Source organism: Balaenoptera physalus (assembly GCF_965194825.1).
Source record: "Balaenoptera physalus genome assembly, chromosome: 14".
Classification (NCBI taxonomy): domain Eukaryota; kingdom Metazoa; phylum Chordata; class Mammalia; order Artiodactyla; family Balaenopteridae; genus Balaenoptera; species Balaenoptera physalus.
The window spans coordinates 64925549-64948044 of record NC_138893.1 but is presented as its reverse complement, the minus strand read 5'-3'; the positions used below and the strand labels follow the sequence as shown (position 1 = coordinate 64948044).

At 32.9% G+C, this 22496-nt stretch overlaps 1 protein-coding gene across 11 annotated transcripts in view; it reads left to right on the top strand.

The window, feature by feature from the left end:
• The window catches only part of PCDH15 (protocadherin related 15), a 735694-nt gene that overhangs the window by 412322 nt on the left and 300876 nt on the right, over positions 1 to 22496 (top strand). For all 11 annotated transcript variants that reach the window (XR_014253086.1, XM_082423601.1, XM_082423610.1 and 8 more), the window contains 2 exons: positions 11865 to 12071; positions 21045 to 21179. Coding sequence is in view for 10 of the 11 variants with exons in the window: in XM_082423601.1 (XP_082279727.1) it covers positions 11865 to 12071; positions 21045 to 21179 (342 nt within the window). In the remaining variant the exon portion in view is untranslated. The remainder of the gene's footprint in view (positions 1 to 11864; positions 12072 to 21044; positions 21180 to 22496) is intronic.

Below are 22496 nucleotides of genomic sequence, written 5' to 3'. Positions count from 1 at the left end.
TGATCTCTAAGATTTTAGCCTCTTTTTCATGCATCCTGTCCATCTCCCCACATTGCCAATAGATATTGCTAACACAAAAAAAGATCATGCTGCTCCATATTGCCTTCAAGCCAGTTGACAAATTGCCCACTACATGAAATTCCAACAGAAAACTTTGTTGATTGAAAGATCAGGTATTAGGGGCAGACGGACAGAGTAAGAAGTCACAGATCATCTGTCATCACTTCTCAAAATAAAAAGGATGGCATCCCCCATGAACATGAGAGAGCTATCAAAATTCATTAAATCTGTTAAGGAGAATGTGAAGTATAAGTTACTATCATTCTGCTGTGGTGTATGGATTGTCAGTTTCTCAAAAAAAAAAAAAAAGAGAGAGACACACACAAATAGAGAGAGAAATTAAAAGGAGAGAAGAAGGGCTTAGATGCTGCCTTTGAGAAAGATTGAATAGAATCTTTCAGTGAGCCAGGGTTATGATAAGGAAAAAAAAAAATCAGAGCTGATATTGTCCAGCCATAGGAAGAAAGACAAATTCTATAAATGACATACTTTCATAATTCTGGAAATATTCTAGCCATATATGCCTCTCCCTATTCTTATGGATTCCCATTGAAAGAATAAAATACACATATCTCACATCTTAGTTCAGCAGTTAAGTGAAAAGTAAGCTCACTTCCTCTGCCCAATAGCAAGATCTATAAGGTAAAGAAGTTTAAGTCCATTAAGAGTGAAAGTCTTTTATATGTTTTAGGGAAAATTATCCCACAGAAATTTCAGGTATTAGTTCTTATCAGTAATGAAACAACAATCCCTCCATTGATGTCTTAATGAATAATACACTTTTAGAAATCTACTGACATATTTGATACATTTGCTAGATGTTCATCTTTTAATTTTACGTTCTATTTTTTTCAATTTAGTAGATTGTCACATAAAACATTATGTTTGTTTCTTCAAAAAGAACACTGTATCCTTTTATTTACTCCTGCTTGTTCACATTTCTACAAATTCTAAGTACTAGGCTAAATTAATTGACTATTATGACAATTATGGAAATTAATACAAGGAAAGAATATATGGTGTCCTCTTTTCTCATGTTGTTATTCATCCTGCTAGGTTAGTTAGAACAGAAATAGAATACAGCAGTTGAATATAGTGGCTGTCCAAATGTGCAAGCTGACAAAAGACACACAGAAGTGATATTTTATTTGGCCTCTTTCCTTCTTCACAAGGTGAGCTGCAACTGCTTGGAAGAAGAGAAGCAATTTATCCATTCTCATCACAGTCCCTTGATTTTGGCAAGGCCCTCTTGTCTGCAAAGGTCATTGTAAGAGTACAACAGCAAGTCTAAATATTGTAGAATGTTCACATGGAAGACACTCTGAGCAGACCTTGCCGTATCTCCCCACTTCACACACAGAAACTACCTTAACCCTCCTACATGAATGTTCTCAAGTAATCTTTCTTCATAGGCTTCTTGGTTGTTGCATAGAAAATGAAATTAAAAGGGTATATCTAAAGACTTGAAAACTAAACAGGTCTTCTCACTAGTTTTTTCTCAAGAACAGACTAGTACATAGGAGAAACTCCCATTCTCATTACCTTCCAGGCTCTGAAAAATAACCCACTTAGAGACGGACTTTTTTTGTATACTGAGGATTTTTTGAAATTCAGATATTCCAGGATGGACTATTCCAGTCAACCAGTTCACAAAGGCACCTTAGGAGAGAGCTTTCTCCTAGTGGAGAGAATACTCTGTGGGAATGGAATCAGAATCCAGCATAGACATTTGCTGGTTGAGGAAGTGAAGGGCAGGGCAAAATAAGGGGACTACAACATGAATTAGAAGCACTCCAGAAAAAAGTTACTACACCATCACGATCATAATTTTGTCTCTGGCTCACTGTGCTATTTATAGCCAAGATGATTCTCATGTTCAAACCACCAGCCAAATAGTGTGATATATCTGTGCTTGGCAGGAGTTTTCTGAATCTGTGGTCTCTCTGGGAGCAACTGGGTTTTTCTTCTTTAAATTATTCAAAATTGCCTTAGTCATTCTAGTGTCAGTTTATATCTCAAGCTCTAAGCAAAGAGAAAGATTTTTATTATTGAAAAATATACAGAAGCTCCAAGGATTCATGTTTTCACTGCAATAAGTTGTAAACACAGTGGGCATATTCTTACATCAAATGAAGATAGAATATACTTTAAAAATATTTTCTAGATGGGAAGTGTGTCAGTATTATTTTGTTGTCATATTATAAACCCCTTTGGGAGTGCATTGTTTATAGTCTGCCTAGTAAAGATATCTTTTCTTTTTTCTCAAACAGAAAATGTTTTTATTTCCAGACAGAAATGCACTCTTTCGCTATGCTTACGGCATTACAAACAAATCAGTTGTATAAGATACAAGACAATTCTTTGTGTTTTATCTGATAAATTATTTTATGTTTTGCAAGTTCTTAAATATTTTTAGTAATTGTCATAAATAGGCTGTTGTCAGACTATGTATTCTTTAATTTTTAGAGTAGTAAAGTTTAAATAAATGAAGTTTCTGTAGGTTGTAAAGCAATATAATAGTATAAGAAGGGTCAAGAAGCAATAGAATGCACTTATTTTAATTATTAATTAGTCGGCAATATTAATATGATCTTTGATCCAGGGAACACAGGCTTACCACAGCCATCTCTCCCTAAGACGTTCCAAAAGAAAAATGTACGTACAAAAAAGGGAAATGTAACCCTTTACAGTCACTGGGGCTTCAACCCCCAGCCCTTGTAGAGTTTAGTGAGCTGAACAGGATCCTGTGGAGAACTCCCTTATATAAGTGAGGTTCCTCCACTTTTACTTCCCACCCTCAGGTCCAAACTGAAATTTGAGACTTTACTTAAAGGCTGAAAACAGTAGCAGCTTGCATAAAAGGCTAGAGCAGAATTGACCTAAGGTGTTCCACCTTGGCTTTTTTTGAGTGTAACAGCTGCCTACAAACATGTGAGAGGAGTCAAAATGCTAGACAGCAATTTATTCTCAAAGGTCTATTGATTGGACATGTTAGGATCCTGTGATGTGCTTGTTTTTGAAAGGAAGATTTTAGGGCTCTATCCACTGAATCAAGATGCCCATGTGATTTTCAGGGAACTTAAATTTGAGATATAACCATATTTTAAAATCACTTGGGAACTTGGTAAGGCAGTATAAAATTAAAATAGTAATTAAAGAAACAGACAAATAAGTAAATAAATACATGTCAGAGGTCCTGATTGAGCCTGCAGTTGTAGAAGTTTCCATAAAGATTAAATGAAGATTTTCCCTGTAGTACTTTTCCATCAGACACCAGAACTTTCGGTCTTATTTTCATTGGGGTATGGTGAAATGTGAGATAAAATTTATAGGTCCACATACACAAATGAATATTCCCTAGATCTTATAGATCTTAAAACCCTAACTTAGTCAACTAACCTAGTCAAAGACCTTACCAGTGTTTCCAGGTGGAGAACTGGATGGAAGGTTTTGTCAATATTCCCACTTCTTAGGTTTTCTTAGAAAACATGGAAGAATCTTTCATTTGAGAGCAACATAATCAGAAATATGTACATACATATGTGTGTGTGTGCATAGAATAATCCACAATTAAATTTCAATTAATTAAGAACAATGAAATGTCAAGAAGATTTGATCTTGACATATGAACAGTAACAGACTGAATTTATTATGTGCAGAATATTCACATTTATATACATGCAATCCTTTGTTATGCTACAATCATAAAACATTTTTAGTGGCATTCAACCTGCCCATTTGATAGTAGTATTATATGTAGCATCAATTACCAGAAGCTAGCTAAGTCTGCTACATGACACCAGTGTTTTTTTGGATATACAGTATTGTCATGGAGCCTTACTGGTCATCTTTGCTAACCAATAAGACTACAAAGAAAGATTTTCCAGAAATTCGAGTGTGGGCATAGCTCAAGCATGAAGTAGCCAGACCCAGAAGGGTGTCTCTCAAAGTACTCACATTATAACCACCCAAGGAGTTTGATAAAAAGGGAGATTTCTTATCCCTGTCCAAGATATATGAATCAGAATCTTTGTGGGGAGGATGTGGGAATATGCTTTATAATAGGCTTTCCTGCTGAGTCTTATGTAAACTAAAGTTTGAGAACCACTGCTCTATCTGTTTGCCATAATTTTTGAAAGTTACCTGTCATTTGCTTCTGGTATATAGGGAAATGGCTTTGCCATTTGTTTTCCTTCCCTCCTCCTTTCATCCATACTTTGTTCCTTGTTTCTCTTCTCCCCTCCCCTCGCCTCCCCACCATCCCCCTTCCTTCCTAAGGTATGTGATGTTTGTAAAAATTGGTCAAACAGGTCCTAAGAACTAGAGATTAAAGACTATAGTTTAATAGGAGAGAGAGGCAAGAAAACTGGCAAATAACAAAGTGTGTTAATGCACTACAAGAGTGTACTCAGTCAGAACCTTGCTAAAGTAATCAATTTGCCTCAGTCTGACAAGAAAATGTGTCTAAGTCATGCGCTAAGTGAAAAACAAAGCAAATCAGAGCAAACAGCTCTTTGTTTAAACCACTGCCCATTTTAAAAACCTCCCCATATCTAAAAATATATATCAGCTTATTTATATACGTATTATAGGTAAATGTTGATAAATTCTGGAAGACTGTAGATCACCTATTCACAACCCTCATTCCTATTAACAGGGAACCACAATTGGTGAGTGAGGAGGATAGGTTGTGGCCCTTTATATATCTTTATATGACTGGCAGGAATGCATATCAGTACCAATTATCTGTAGGTAAGCTTGGTTAGATATGAAAAACCTTTAAAATGCACAAATAAAGATGGCACTCACATAACTTAAGGTGTTCATGTTATACATTCACAAAAATTTATTTCTGCTTCATTTTAATGTCCAAGACAACCCCTCTGTAAATATCTATAAAATGGGGATTAAAATCATGGCACATTCATTTTATTTGTAGAAAATATTTATGTAAAGCAAAGATATACATAGCCTATTGAAATTGAAAGTACACAAAATTCACAACAAACCTATTTTTGAATTCTTCCATATACCAGGAACTGACCAAACATTTAGCAATGTATGAAACAGACAAATTTACAGTGTTTACCCTCTCATAGAATTTAAAGGTCTAGAGAAGAATGATGCTCAGACATTTGTTGCAATAAAGGGTTAGGTTTACAGACGCATAGAGAAAGGACATTTTTTTTTTACATACAATGTAATTCCATTTTTATTTTTAAATATAAATATAGGAAAAATGCAAAATTATCAGAATTATCAAGACTAAAGTGTGGTTTTACCTTTTTAGTTGCAACATTTAATTTACATTTTAAAATAAAACTACAGTTAATTACATTAACATAAGACTTGTTTTTTCTTCTTAAGTTTGATGACATGAAATATTTCTTGGAGTATAAAATCCATTGATTATATATTATCAAATGAGAAGATGGAAACATAAATTATTAATTTTTAAAAAACTTTAAAATTTTTTCCCCATCTATCACTCCAAGCAGGAGATTTTCTTTAAACTATTTTTAATAACAATAATACAACTAACAGTTATTGAGCAAGACATTTTCTTGCAAGGCATTTTTGAATTAAGTATTTAAGTATTAAGTATTTTGAATATATTGTATCACACAATTGAATGCATTTGAATTGAATTTGCATGTATTGTTATCACACAATCAAGATGTCTTGTAAATTGTCATTTACTGTGATTAAGGGAGGGTAAGGGACTTAACAGGTGTGGTGAAGTTGGTTAGCTATCGACTGGGAGACAAATATCACTCTGCTAAGCCACCTTTTCATTACAGCATAATTTGCTTTTCCAGTAGTGTGTGACTTTCTTACCAAAAGAACATTTATTCATTCAGTACTTATTGACAGACTATTCAATGTTAGCTACTACAATAAGCCTGGGGAGTCAACATTAACAGAATAGTCACACAACCATGATATCTTGAAAGTTATATTCTAGTGGAATAATTCTGACAATAAATTACAAGTATAATAAATAAACAGATTTTGAAATATTTTATCTGTTAAGTGCTATAAAAAAAGCAAATTACATTGTGAATTCCAGTGCTGGGGATATAATTTAAATGAGGTGGTCAATGTAGGTCATGTGGAAAAAGATATGTGATTCATGTGTACATTTGTGGGAATAGCATTTGAGGTAGAGGGAACAGCCAATGCAAAGTTTCTGAGGTAAGAATATGCCTGAATTTTAGTGGAGCAGCATATAGTGTGGTCAGAGCATATTTAGTGAGAAGGAGAATATGATAAAAGCAATAAGAGGTCAGATCCCGTAGGCTTGAGTCAAATTGGAAATCATTGAGAGGTTTTAATGAGAGAAGTGACTTGATCTGACTAATATTTAACAAAATCACTGAGCTGCACATAAAAGAATGGGCTACTGGCAAGGGTAGAAGCTGATGGAGAAGTTTAAATCATCCAGGTGGCAGATGATGGTAGGTTGGCCCCTACCAGGGTGGTAACAGTGGAGGAGGTGAGAAGTAGTTAGATCCTGCATATATTTTGAAGTTATAGTCAATAAAGTTTCCTCATAGATTAGATGTGAAGTGTGAAAAGAACCAAGGAGTAAAGGTGACTCCAAGGTTCTTGGCCTGAGCAACTGGAAGAATGGAGCTGCTATTAAAGTGGAAAAGACTGTTTGTGGAGTAGGTTTGTGAGGTGGGAGATGAGAATTTCATTTTTTCAGCGGTTACATTTGAAATGTTTATTAGATATCAGGTATCTAATAAACATTATTTAATAGTTATTTTAAAATAATTATTACTGTAGTTACATAATAACTATAATAATTAGATAATAACTATCTTTATAGTTATTATTTAAGCAGAGTTATTACATATACAGTTGTGTATAGGTTCTGGACTTTCAGAGCTCCAAGCTGGAGATAGAAATTGGGAGTCATTATTTTACTGACATTTTTAAAAAGTTTTTATTGGAGTATAGTTGCTTTACAATGTTGTGTTAGTTTCTGCTGTACAGCAAAGTGAATCAGTTATACATACACATATATCCCCTCTTTTTTAGATTTCCTTCCCATTTAGGTCACCACAGAGCATTGAGTAGAGTTCCCTGTGCTATACAGTAGGTTCTCATTAGTTACCTATTTTATAAATAGTAGTGTATATATGTCAATTCTAATCTCCCAATTCATCCCACCCCCTCCCTTCCCCCCTTGGTATCCGTAAGTTTGTCCTCTACATCTGTGTCTCCATTTCTGCTTTAAATATAAGTTCATCTGTACCATTTTTCCAGATTCCACATATGAGCGATGTTATACGATATTTGTTTTTCTATTCCTGACTTACTTCACTCTGTATGACAATCTCTAGGTCTATCCACATCTCTGCAAATGGCACTATTTCATTCCTTTTTATGGCTGAGTAATATTCCATTGTATATATGTACCACATCTTCATTGTCCATTCCTCTGTTGATGGACATTTAGGTTGCTTCCATGTCCTGGTTATTATAAATAGTGCTGCAATGAACACTGGGGTGCATATATCTTTTTGAATTATGGTTTTCTCCAGGTATATGCCCAGGAGTGGGATTGCTGGGTCATATGGTAGTTCTATTTTTAGTTTTTTGAGGAACCTCCATACTGTTCTCCATAGTGGCTGTACCAATTTACATTCCCACCAACAGTGTAGGAGGGTTCCCTTTTCTCCACATCCTCTCCAGAATTTATTGTTTGTAGATTTTTTAATGATGGCCATTCTGACCAGTGTGAGATGATACCTCACTGTAGTTTTGATTTGCATTTCTCTAATAATTAGTGACGTTGAGCATATTTTCAAGCATTTGTTGGCCATCTGTATGTCTTCTTTGGAGAAATGTCTATTTAGGGTTAGTTACTGAGATTTTTCAAACCATGAGATTAGACTAGATTAGCAAGGAAGTGAGTAAGAAGAAGAGAAGATGACTAAGACCTGACTCCAGGGCCACCCCAATTTTAAGTTGGAGAAGAAAGGAGAAACCAGAAAATGAGAATGAGAAGAAACGGATAGTAGTATTGGAAGAAAACCAAGAGAGAGTGTTGTCTTGAAAGACTAGTGAATAATGTTTTAAATGCTGAAGGTAGGTTAAGTAAGATATGGATTAAAAATAAATATTGCTTTTAGCAATGTAGGAATTACTGGTAATTTTGACAAGAACAGCTGTATTTGAGTGGTGGGGGCAAAAGCCTAACTGAAGTGGGCTTAGGAAAAATTGGGAAGAATGAGTGTAGACAAAAGCAAACACAAAAATGTAAAAAGTGGACACTATAGATGCATAATAAATAATTCCTGACTTTCCAGGAAAAAAGTTATTTATTTCTTCTTTCCTAGAATGTATTTAAGTGTCTTGATAATCTTTCCTATTTTCTTTTTTTCCCCTAAATTGTTGTATCTCCTTTAAAGGGTTCATACTACAGATCATGGAATTTGTTACATTGCTTGCCACAAGCCAGTAGGACAAAAGTTAGTCTGTATTCTCCGTCCTCTGGTTCAAGGAGCTAAGAGGTTATAAATATTTGCTTGTCTTAATATTGAAAATGGAGTAGCTTGTTTCTTTTAATGTTTTGCTCTCCAAAGTAACTAAATAGTATATTTTGTATACTTCTCCTGTTTTGGCTTTAGTTTTACTTTGGTCTCATTACTGAAAATGGGACTCATGCCCAGAAATTCTCCAAGCAAAACCTGGCTTTTAAATATAATGTTTAATTTGTAAGTACAGACTTTGTAGATATAAATAAGGTTGTCTTATGGGATTAGATGATTTTTTAAATACTACCTTGTTTCACTTGACCTGCTTTTTTATGCTTCTCATCTCATTTAGTAGCGACTACAGGGGAACAGAATAAGTAAGACTTTTGAGAATTCCTATTTATATTATACAGAAGAGAGGATTGGATGATAGGTTTCGTGCATGAACCTTCTAAAGAGAAAAGCATGATAATTTGTTTTAAGTGACATATTTTATCTCTAATTCAACCTGGAATATCTACTTTACTAATTTTCTTTCCTGCCACTAATTTTTCCCATCAATCTTATATTTGGATGTTCATTTGCATTCTCTAAATTAGAGAATCATGTGGTGAATTTCCCTGTGTAGGCTCTCATAAATCAGGAGACCTGAGTCTGGGCCCTACTCTGTCTGTGACTTACATGTGGTGTGGCCTTAAACATAAAACTGACGTTTCTATTTTTGCATCAACACAAAAGTATATGTTTTCATATTTAGAGGGGCAAAATAGCATAGAGATTAAGAATGTGGACTTTGGGGACAGATACATGGTTAGCACATACAAAACACCCCAAAAAGGACAAAATATGTAGTAGCAATCCAAAAATATTACTCATATTAACAACAAACGAATGTTAGGGAAATAATAGACAGAGTCTTTACATGTTATTTTTAAAGATATGGGCAAATCAACTGTTTCCATAGATCTAATTTGAGCTTTCTTTCTCTTTTTGTTGGATCACTTTGTTTCCATCATGCAAATAATACGTGTTTTCCTGGCTTCCCAGCTTGCAGTAAAAATTAACATATGAGCTGAATGTAAAATAAAAGCTTCTTTCATTGTTACACAATTTGCTTTTTGTTTTCCTCTCACCATCCATAAATTGCGTGTGTTTATTGGAGGAAGGGGACAAATGATAAAATCTGTGACTTTTCATAGCATTATTAGTATGTCCAGGACATAACATAATGACTTTCAGAACAATTAGATACAAAATAAAGGGAGAGAGAAAAAGTTCTGTTCAAAATGACTAGCATGTGTGAACTGTTCCTGATTCAATTAGATCCAGGTCATTGGGCTGGAACCCATTATGGACCAATTAGTTTCCTACAGTGAAAGATGATGTTTTCTAGTCGTGGACTGTACCTTTTCCCCTGGTCAACTGTGTCCAGAAAGCCTGCTGTATGTCACAGAGGGGACTCGTAGAAGCACATCCATGTCTCAGCACAAATTAATCACAACCACTGGATACAGAAACAGCTTATCCATGCTGATGGTCAGGAGCACATATGGTTATGAGTGAAGGATACAAAGTTACAGAAAAGGCTACACATTATTCCAGGACTATCGTCTTTAATGCAGAGCAGGGGCTCATAAACATTTTGTACCATTAACCACTCTAGCAGTCTGTTCTCAGATGAAAATTTAAATGCATAAAATAAACTATATAACGTTTTAAAGGAAATCTAATATATTGAAATAGAGTTATCAAAATATTTAAAAAACAAAGATAAGTAGTTTTTTTCTAAACAATGCTTTATATAATATTATTTAACAATGGGTTTATTAATTACCATAATTGCAATGCAGTAATTAGCATAAATTATATTTCAAATTTTTTTTTAATATTACTAATAACATGAAGTGATTTTTCTTGGTGCAAACTCACTGGTTCTGCCAAACATTACTGTGATTTGTCACATACCCTCTCAGTTGATAGAAACACTAAAAATTACAACTAGAAAAAAGTGAAAAATTATCTTCCAGAAGCCCAATAATGAACAATCAGAGATATCTATCTGAACTGCTTGTAAACCTTCATGGCCAAATGTCACTGCTTCATGTAGGAAAGCACTCCAGGATTTAAAATAAAATATTTAACTTTTAGTTGATCTCAAAATACAACTATTGCAGCAATGGGGGAACATATCAATAAAAAAAAATGACAGATTTTGAATCTATTATATATATATATATATATATATATATATATATATATATATATATATATATATATACACACATACTATTGAATTATGTTAATGATTTCTTCTAAAGTTTGGAAGAGATTTTCTAGAAATCAGTTGTGATAAAATCTTCCCTTAAATAAAATTTTTGGATTGCTATACAGTAAGATGCATTTTTTCAAAAACAGAAAGTCAAGAGTTGGTGTTAAGGGTTGGTGTTCACCCATTCATAGCATGACCATGTGGAGATTTCCTAAGAAAATTTATTGGAAATATAAATTGTCATCAAATTTTTAAACTGAATAGGAGGAAAAAAACAAGAAAACAAACATACTCCTAATACAGGAATATTAATTTTACTTGAATAACATATTTATGGTTAAATAATGTTTACATTTCCATTTCTACTAAAAATAATTTATTGAAATTTTCTCTGTCCCATATAAGATTCTTTAGAGGACTTTTCATGGGCAACAAGTGTAGCTTTAATCTATTAATTATATGTAGAATTATGAATTATTTGGGGATTTAATTACTACTGTGGAACAAGAAGACGTGGAAGAGGCAAAAATAAACACAATGCGTTATTTGAGTTATGAATATTTGTCTCTGTCTTTTATTTAAATATTTTATCAGCAATTCACTCAAATATCTTCGCTTCTCAATTTTCTATCTAAATGTATTTAAGTGCTGTTATTTCTTCTAATAATATGCCATGACAGATACAAAAGTTTATTGCAATGATTTGTTTTTTTTTTTTTTTTTTTGAAATATACACTGGGTTTGAGTACAGGAAAGGAAAATTGATGAAGCCTCTCTGGACTTTTATTTCCTCATGTTTTCTAAGGGTCCTTTACTTTAAAGTAGTTCTTCTTTCTGTAATGATACCAGATTAAAAGAGAATTCCTACATGTAGTATGAAAAATAGCACCCCAAAAGGATTCCATAACATACAATGTACTTTAAAGTAGTTCTTCTTTCTGTAATGATACCAGATTAAAAGAGAATTCCTACATGTAGTATGAAAAATAGCACCCCAAAAGGATTCCATAACATACAATGTTTTAATCTTTTATATTCTTTTTTAGGCTGAACAGGACAATGGTCATCCTCTTCCTGCTTTTGCCAGTCTGCATATTGAAATACTGGATGAAAACAATCAGAGCCCATATTTCACAATGCCCAGTTATCAAGGCTATATTCTGGAATCTGCCCCAGTGGGAGCAACTATTTCTGACAGTGTGAATTTGACCACCCCTCTAAGAATTGTAGCTCTGGACAAGGATATAGAAGATGTAAGTTAAATATAATATTTGTTCTTATTTTGCTAACACATCTCTTGTTATATTTATGCCAGTGGGAGATATTACAAAGACATGGTTGCATGAGCTATAGAATAGAGAAAAAAATCAGTATAAATGAGAGTCTTAGGGTTGTAATTTAATTCCATATCAAGGTTATTATAAGAAAAAGTAAATTTGAATTCAGCAACTGTTCTTTTTCAGTTTACAGATATTCAGTATAAGGAAGAAAATGAATGTTTCACTTGCAGTTTGCTAAAGTACGAGGGCAGTCTTTTTAATTAACATTGGCTTTAAACTATGTAATACTAATAGAAAAGAATAATGGCATTACACAATAAGTATAAAAAATCATGAAGGTAGCTCTGGAGTGTGATTTGGGGGACTTTTCTGACATTATGTTATTAAAGAACACACATTTTGGGGCAGCTGACCCGCTCACACTTTTGCCAGTGGCTGTGTTGATGCTAACACTCTTCCACTCCACACATCATTGTCCTCTGTTTTTCTGGTACTGACACTCACTAAAGGAGTGGGAAATTGTCCAGATTGGGCAGATCAGAGTATTTTACCTCCTTAGCTAGAGTGATTGCTGCAAAGAGTAGACAGAAAATTTTTACCAGTCCAGTCAAAGTCCTCCCAGGAATTGAATGGAAAACAAAATTGGAACTGGAAGACTTTGGCATCATGTATTAAAGAAGTGGAAATGAATCTGAAGCCATTGTAACCAAGTTTGCTGACATCATAGAGAAAGCCCATTGTCATTGGGAGAGAATGAAGCCTGACAGAGACATACAGAAAGGAGTCCTACTGAGTCCCAATTTTTTAGGCTGTAATATCCCCAGATCTATATTAATCCCTAAAGATTTTCATTTTAGTCTCTGACCTACCACGGTATTTCCCCAAATATCTTTTTTTGTTTTAACATACGTTAAGTCTGATTTCTGTCACTTGCAACTTACGAAGTCCTGACCCAGAAGTGTCTCCCATTTCGATAGCATCTGATAAAACTTTGTGATCGTGGAAATATTCTGTAGCTGTTCTGTCCAACACGGTAGCCACTAACCCTGTGTGGCTATGGAGCATTTGAAATGTAACTAGACTGAAAACATAATTTTAACATTTTGTTTAATTTGAATTATTTTAAATGTGAATAGTCACATGTCGCTAATTAGACAGCACAGCTCAGAACATCCCCCAAAATCTCATTACATAGAATTTTGTCATCAGTTTAGTAAATTACATGGGCACTTCCAGATTTTTTTTTTTTTTCTTTCTAGAAAAATTTTGTAACCCTTAGCAGAGGCTGTGATAACTCTTGTGTGCACTCCACTTCTTCTCACCAGGTGTTTTATTTTACTCTTTATATCTTTCTCTGCTTTCTTTTTTTTTCCTCATCCTACCTTTTTTGCCCTTCTTAGCCTCTCCCATTTTCTTTCATCATGTGTTTTAACAATAGCTAACTCACACTGAGTTCTTAATACCTGCCAGATAATATAGTAAATGCTTTATCTTGCATTAATTTCCTTAAATTTCACAGCAAACATAATAGATGCAATTTTGCATATTGCACAAAGGGAAATTTAAATGCAATTTAAGTGCCTTAAATTTGAAGCAATTTTAAATGCCTTACTCTGATCACAGAATTAGTAAATGGTGGAGTTAGACCTTGAGCCAAGGTCTAATGGAAATAAAGTCATTGATTTTAATCACTAGTCTAGATAGCCCCTTTCTATTTTATACAGTCTGACTGTAGTCTGATTATGATAACAGCTGTTAATGCTATAGACTTTCTTCCTAGAAAAGTGCATATACATACACAATTTCACATCCCACATCACAGAGTGTTTAGGGATTTCCTGAAGTTTAATGTGTTTCATGAGTCACAGGTCATTTAGTGAATACTCCCTAGAAAATTCACAGAACCACCTTAAGAAGTTTTATCCTGGCTAAGCTAATATATTTTGTAGGCCCAGTTATGTCCCACATATTTTGGTGTGGATTTTATTTCATGTTTTTAATTTAAATGCATAATCATATTTTAAACAGTGACTAGTCAGTTTGGAAATTTCTAATAGTTTAAGTCACACCTTCATGAACACAGTGGTTGGCACAAGCTAAATCCTAAAAAAAAAAAATGTAGTTTTAGTTTTTCCCTAATGGCAAAATTTATGTATTTGTACTTTCTTGGTGCATTTATATTGCTTAGTGGTTGCATACTAAGCCCTATGTTTGCTTGCATACATTCTTACTTTTCTGGATTGTCATTCACTTTAAAATTACAAATGTTAAAATTGCATTCTAAGGGACTTTGTAAAGGATAGTGGGACTTCAAGGTATTACTGAGTTAGGGTGGAGAGAGCTCCTGGGTCTGAAACCTTTGGAAAACACTACTTAGAATTTTGCTCTTGAAGATTTACAATTCAGTTAGCCTATTAAATACTCTAAATGTTTCCAAGGGATGGGACAGCACATTGTGGTTCTTAAGAGTTTGTGCTTTGGAGTTAGCTTACCTGGGCTTGACTGTTGGTTCTACCCTGTGATAGCTGCATAGCACTGTGAGCCTTATATTTACCAGTTGCAGCCTTTTGTTCAAATGCCAGTGACCCAAAAAGATACATGGTAGCAATCACTTCCACCTTGGCCTGCTCCTTCACTTGGGGCTGGTGGGGATGGGGAGGGAGAGAAAATTTCCCTGAGATAAAGCCATGTGCGTGGAGAGTGGCATAATTACTATGTTTTATAGAAATGTCAAGTGATTAAACAATGTCTATCTGGCCATTTGTTTATTATTTAGGTCCATCCTTTTTCTAAAATCATCTGCAGTGAGTGATTGTCATTAGGTGCCTAGAAACTGAACAAGTATATCTAATCCCTAGTGGCAAATTTTTCTAAAATATCATATACAACTTCTATATATCTATACTTTAAATAAGTCCATAGAATGTTAAACATCATTTAATCCAACTTCCTATACTATGTGAAATGTTATATTAAAATCCATTCTTCAGGAATTGATGTTACGCTTCATTGTGCCGCTCAAGCTTGAAACCTAGGAGGCATCCTTGATTTTTTTGTTTACTCAAGACAATTAAGAAATCTTTAAATTCTTCCTGTTTTGTCCTCTGAATATTTCTTGACTCTCTTTTTCTCTCTCCACTCTTACAACCTATTTGTCTTTTATTAAAATTGCCTCCTAATCTTCTTGCTCCCATTTTTTTTTCTTACTCAAAACCATCTTTCACTCATCCACTAGAGTGATTTATTCAAAGCTCAAATCTTACTATATCACACTTCTACCTAATATACTTTCATGACTTGCTGCAGAAGAAATTTCAAGCCTATGTGCATGGTTTTCTGCTACTTGATACCTGAACATTTATGCAGCCCCGTTTTCTGAAAATTTCTGCTTCACCTATTACATTTAGCAACTACTTGTAGTTTCATGCGTTACACCAAACTACTGCTTATCTAATTACCTTTGTTTGTTACATTTTCTTTTTTGAAATCTTTCTTCTTCCATTACATGAACTGGCTTGAATAACATGCTCAGTGTTTGGAATTCAGCTCAGGCATACCCTCATTTAAGAATCTTTTCTAGATTACGCATTCTCTCAGTTGAGTTGCATGTCTCTTTTTGGTGAATTTCTCTAAAGTTATATTTACATCATTGTGTGTGTCTTTCTCCCTCAGTGAATTTAAATCCCTTGAGGATAGGTCCTAGATCTTAATAACTTTTGTATCATGAAGATCTAATACAGTTTCCAGAACTTAGTATGTTCTAGTAATTGTTTAATAAACTAATAAGTTCAGGCACAAGTAAAGGAATGAGAGTATCTGGCATATGTATCAACAGTTCTAATGGTATTGAATTAACTGTTTCACAATATGGCCCATTCCATGGTTGGAGAACTAATTACTAGAAAGCTCTTCTTCACATTAAGTTGAAACCAGCATTCTTGTAACTCAACCATTATTCTTTATATCTTCCATTTGCCAGTATACAGAATAAATCTTTAGATTAGTCATTGATGTGTTTGAAGATGAATTTATGTCCTTCTGAATCATATTTTTTTTCCAGGCCAAGTGCTCTTTACTTCTCAAAATTAAAATATGTTCATTGCTAGGTTATTTTAAGATCTGTATTAACAAAAGAAAACTTCAAGGCCCTTTTAGTTTGCAGGCAAGAATTATACTACATGGTAAATTCTAGTAGTTTTTGAATGTCAGAATTAGTGAAATTAATCAGCATAAGGATAAAGGATTTAAGAATAAGGACAAAGACACATCACCTCATACAGGTATTACCAACAGAAACGGAGATAAAGCATCAGGCATGAAAAGAGAAGTAGTCATTCCAGGAGTTGGTTTTCTTGCGCACAGCTAAGCCACAGGGCAGATGCCAAGAAGGGGACAGACTTGGATCTGTTTATCCAAAAATGAAGTTGTTTTCTTCCTTCAATTCAGTAGAAAGTAAGACAAAGTTTTAGGAACTAGTAGCAGAGATTGGTGATTTGCGGTGTTATTAGCAGTTTAGAATTTGAGTCAGAAGGCATATTAAGGGTCGCAGTAAAACTGAAAAAGAAAGTAGACAAAAATATTTGTACTAATGTTCCTTCCTATAGATATATAGATATTAATATATATTTATACATGCATATGTAATATATATATGAATCATATTTATAATTTTTTTCAACCATTCTTACTTCACAGTTTCATAATAGTCCAGAATATACATAGAGCAGGTAATGCAAAAGAGGCTTGTCTGAAACCACCAGGTTTTCAGTGGCAGAACCACTAAAAGTTGCTTATTGAATTCTAGTTATAAAAAAATAACAGGGAATAATAATCAACAGAGGTTATTCATTTGGCTTGCAGAAAGGCAATGATCCACTTATAATTCCAAGTCAGTTTGCATCCCTATATAGTGCTATGTTTCAAAATAAAGGTATCCTTGAAATTTAATACAATACACTTGTAAAGGTATAATGTACTTATATGCTTTATAAATATTGTTATACTATCATATATATGCTATGATGTGTCAAAATACTAAGAAAAAAATACACCTTCGAAAAAGTTGTTAGTTTAAATGAACTGGAAAAGGTTTTTGTTTGTTTGTTTTGTGGTTCATTGGTGTTTTACTAGTGTACACTTGTATGCCATATATATATTTGTGGTCATTTATATTTACATTTTTTAATTTAACGTTTAATTTGCATATAGGTTCCACCTGGTGGAGTTCCTGTAGGTACTAGGTGTTAATTTTGTGTTTGCTCTTTTGTTAATTGCTGTGGTTCATTTCCTTGTTCTTTTTCCTTTCTACTAAAAAAAAAAAAAATAGGCAATTACTTCATTATCACTTATAAAGACCTAAAACTATTAAAATATATATGTAATTTAAATTTATTACATCATATTATTGGTTATAGTAGTATGAAATTGTGGAGAATCCAAACTGCATGTGAACTTAAACATTATTTAATTATTAATTTTTTTAGCCCATGAAGCATTAATGATTCATCATTGCATTCTTTTAGAAAAATTCTAATCTTAGGGTCGAAGCCTTTTGAACAAGGTACTTCAGAGAACTACTGTCAGCTAATTCAAATTGGCAGATGAGATTAATTTTTTTGTCATTTTCTTGTTATGGTTTGTAATTTATATTTATGCGCATAAGTATGCATATGTATGTATGTGCACATATACTTTTCTGTGTTGTATGTGCATATATATGAGGATGCATATAATCTTGTGTGTGTATGTATGTGTGATGTCATCTTTTGAGTCTCATTGGAAACCCAAAATTGGTTTTAAATCCAATAGACTGCCATATTTGAATATATTTCTTCTATATGATGAGATTTTTAAATTTTACATTCATGTGTTAGTTTACCTTTGTGTTTGTATATGTGTTTACTTGTGCATTCACTTTATTTGTGCTGTGAATAAATATCAGAGTTTGTTTTACACTCCCAGAAAATAATACACAAATTAACAAAGTAATATATTTTGCTTTTGGTATATACTGAATGTATACTTTAGAGTAAAATAATATTTCCTTATGTTGGGGAAAAAGATTGTTATATTAATCAGCCCTCTGTGTATATTTTGATTTAGAAAACTAATATTTATTTAAAATAAATTTATAGACACAGGGACTACATAAAATATAGTCCCTATCAGAATAATTAGCCAGAGCATTATCTTCCATTTACACTCATAGTACACCACACCTGAAACTACTATTATCCTTACAAATGAATCTAAGGTATTAAACTTTGAGTGATAACCAGCTGAACATTTCCAAATCTGCCTTCTTAAATTCTTATACTTAAATACCCAGACATTAATGAATAGCATCTATGCATGCTATATACATATATAAATTTTAGAAGGTTATTATTTTAAATATTAGTAAACTTCAAAAGTTATATTTTAATCAGAAATTAACTGTGCAAGGCAGATTGGAATAAGCTGTAAGATGCCATGTACAATACTAACATTATGCATTATGTTATTTTTTTTACATAAAACAGCCTGCAGTTCTGGGCTGTTATTTTAGTCCCTAACTAGTTTTTATAAAAGGACTTGAAATGGAGACAATTAAATTATCAAAAGGACTTTAGTGTTTCTGGTTATCAAATATGAGAGAGCCTGTTTATGAAGTCCTGGTGTGTATATCATCTTTGAATGGGAATCGCTTGGCAATGAAAATCTTGTCGCTTTCATAAATTTGTGAAATAGTGTGGTTTGTGACACAATCATACTACAGTCACATATACATACATTGGTTTACAACCCAACACTCATTACAGTATTGCACTATCTCAGTACCTGACATTAAAAAAGTGCTTAAAACGTGGTGAGTATATGAATGAATATATCTAACAAATTTACTAACAGAAGCTACAGTTGAAAGGAAGAAGAGAAATTGAGAGAGGATTAGTCATAAAGGAAGTAGAGAATGACTGAAGGATTTGAACAAAAGGAAAGAAGTAACTATTTGGCAAGCAAATCACATAGCAAAACTTGCTCAGCTTGGATTACTCGTAGTGTAACTATATGAGTAAAAGAAGCTGTGTTTGTTGGCACCATTGTTGGTACATTCAGAGAACAGAAAAAAATATATGAATTTAAAAGCCTAGTGATTTTACCTTGATAGGTAAAATCAAGGGTAAACACTAAAAAGGCAGACGCTCATATTTATTTAGGTTTTTTAAAATTAATTGAAACTGTATGCTAACATCTGTGATCATTTAAAAATAATAATTGAATTAGATTACAATTGGTTCTAAAGTATAACAAAATAAGAATCCCAAAAATGTGGTTTAAAAATATGTTTTAATGTGTATTTTATAATTTACTTTTTAAAAGAATTTAACTTTTTATTAACTAACATATTTGATTAACCAAAATACCCATGCTGAGAAACTGGGATCATGACACTGAAATGTAAACAGCTGAATGCCCATTGGAAAATATCAATGTGAAGCCTCTTGATTTTTTTACAACTCTTAACAATTTTGATTATTTTATAATAAGTGGACCAATGGAAATTATTATCTATAGTATTAATTTTTTTAGTGTTCTGAGATAAATGTAGCACATTGACCTTACATCAAAATCATGGACAAGGAAGCTGCCATGATATGGCTAAATAATATCTCCTAATAAGATATTGCAAATACAGAACTTGTGTCAGGTTCAAATGAAAGCATTCATTCCAAGGTTATTTGAAGTATACACATATTGAAACTTTAGATAGATGTAAAGTATCTTGTGGATCAAATCATGCCAACCTTTTAATGTAGTAGCGTGCATTTCAACTTTCTCACTTCTACATAGAAATTTTTTAAATATGAGTTCTAATTTTTTTTTCGTTTTAATCGACAACGTGTTTAACAATTTCTGGCTCTCTACTCTGCCCTCAGCCTTTGATATCAGACTTAGAAATCTGTGATATTAAATCACATTCCACACCATAATATTTTAAAAGTTGCCATAATCTGTAAAACACCTTACCTCGCTGTATCACCCCTGTTCCTATTTTTTCACAGCCTTCCTGGTAGTCCACTCTCTCTCAACATTCCCATTTTATTTGCTGCACCTTCCTTGCTATTCCACTATGCAAATGCCAATCCAAGCCTTCCCATTTTATGTCTTTGTTCTTTCTCTGAATTGCAGAGATTAATACCTTATCTTTCAGAGTTGGCAATAAGATTGTGAAGGATTTCCAAGGCCTAGTTAATTACCTGTGTTTTGAACATTTGCAATCACTTCCTTTTTATGTATATATCATTTTTTTCTAAACCCTTTTTTCAGACACATGTGTCAATTCATATATTTTGAATCTAATCATCTGAAATGTTTTAATTAAAATAATATTATGTTTCCCCTTAGAGAATCTTTACAACATTAAAATAAGAAAGAGCAAGCACAATATTTATAAGTAATGAATTATACATAACCAATTTTATTTCTGTTTTACATTAAACATGAGAACAGGATAATAATATGCATGTATGCAGTTTATTACTACAAATGAAATAATTGTAAAATTCTACAGCTAAAATTCTTGACTCCAATTTCCTTTTCTTGCATTTATTTCTTATTTCTCAAGTCCAATGAAGTTCTGGAAAATATTGATATTAAATAATCAATAAGAATATATTCAAATGGACTGTTTTCTATCTTATTCTTCTTCCTACTATTTTTCCTTTTATTCACATTAATTATACTAGTACTTATTTAAGTATTTTATTTACCACAAAGTGAGTAATTGTCTTTGGATAGTTTTGTGCAATTATGAGTAAATTTCTAGTTAACTCTTTCTTTTCTTTAGAAATTCTTAATACAGTTACGTATTTTTGTAATAAATTTTAAAAATTAATTTCCAGGTAATGAACTAATAAATGCATTGTTTATTAACATTATAAATAATGGCATTTTTTTTTTTTAAAGACGAAAGACCCAGAGCTTCACCTTTTTCTGAATGATTATACTTCAGTCTTCACTGTCACGCAGACTGGAATCACTCGCTACCTCACCTTACTTCAACCAGTGGACAGGGAAGAACAGCAAACTTACACCTTTTCGGTAAAGAGATTTCATATATATGTATGTAAATATATATACGTATATATGTATGCAAGAGAAAGAGGTGTCTGTTTAAAACTGAAAAGGTCAATGATTTGAAAGGAAAAATGCAATATTTTCAAGTAATAACATAGAGAATATAAATAATAAAAAATTCTTCACATGTATTTCTCTTTTTTCTGTTTATAAGTTTGTGTAGTTTATTACCATTCTTTCCAACAGAAGAAAGACAAATTTTGAAATGAAAACAAGAAAATGGGAATCTCACTCTTCACCATACACTCATGATTGACTTAAATTGAGATATTATAAAGTAGAATCAACAAAATAAAAAAATTATTTTCTAACATTTATTTATTGTTATTGCACTTTTAACTTTGTCATAGGGTTAGGCCAGTGGTTCTCACTGGGGATGATTCCTGCACCCACCACCCTCCCCATCCTGCCCTTCCCCAGGACCCATTTGCAATTTCTGGAAACAATTTTGAGTGTTACTCTTATGAAGAGGTGCTATTGGCATCTGGTGGGTAGACACTGAAGATGCTGATAAACCTTTTATAATACACAGGACAGCCTCCCACAACAAGAATTTGTAGGTTAGGTTAATGAAGAGAGAGAGAGAAAAGTTGACAGCTGAATAGAGGTAAAAAGGAAGTTCTATTCATTATCCAAATTTCTGAGCTAGATTTTATTCAAATATAGGGGGGAAATGAGCTGATAGAAAAGTGTAGGTAATGGAATTTATATAAGGAGTTTTTTTTTTCTGGAAAAGCTTACACAGCAAACTCAGAGCTTTCAGAAAACCTAAAGTCCCCAGTTAAAACTTAGATACAGAGTGGATTTCAGAAGTCATTCAGAACAAGGATGGTAGTGTTATAGCACTGATTTTTTGGTGAGACCTTCTTTAAAAGTTAATAATGTAATTAAGATATCACTCTAAACAAATGCCAATGGGTCCTTTAAAAATTGTGATTTTGGGAATTATTAGAAAATGATATTACATGTTTAGGGCACCTATTTTCTTGACTGATATAAGCATGTTGGCTGTAAAAGCAACTGTTGCATTGTAAACAAAACATGTAGAAGTGGACAGTATTTTACTATTAATTTTTTAGAGGTTAAATAGTAGTTAACTCCTAAGAATTAGCAATGTTATTGACCATTTCAAGCCTCTAAGACATTTTACATATCAGCTTCTTTAAAACGTGCTTGCATTCAATACATTAAAAACAAAGCAGAATCCTCCATAATTGCTTCTTAGCACATTAAAACATTTTGATTATATGTACTATTATAGTTTTATTACTTCCTTTTATC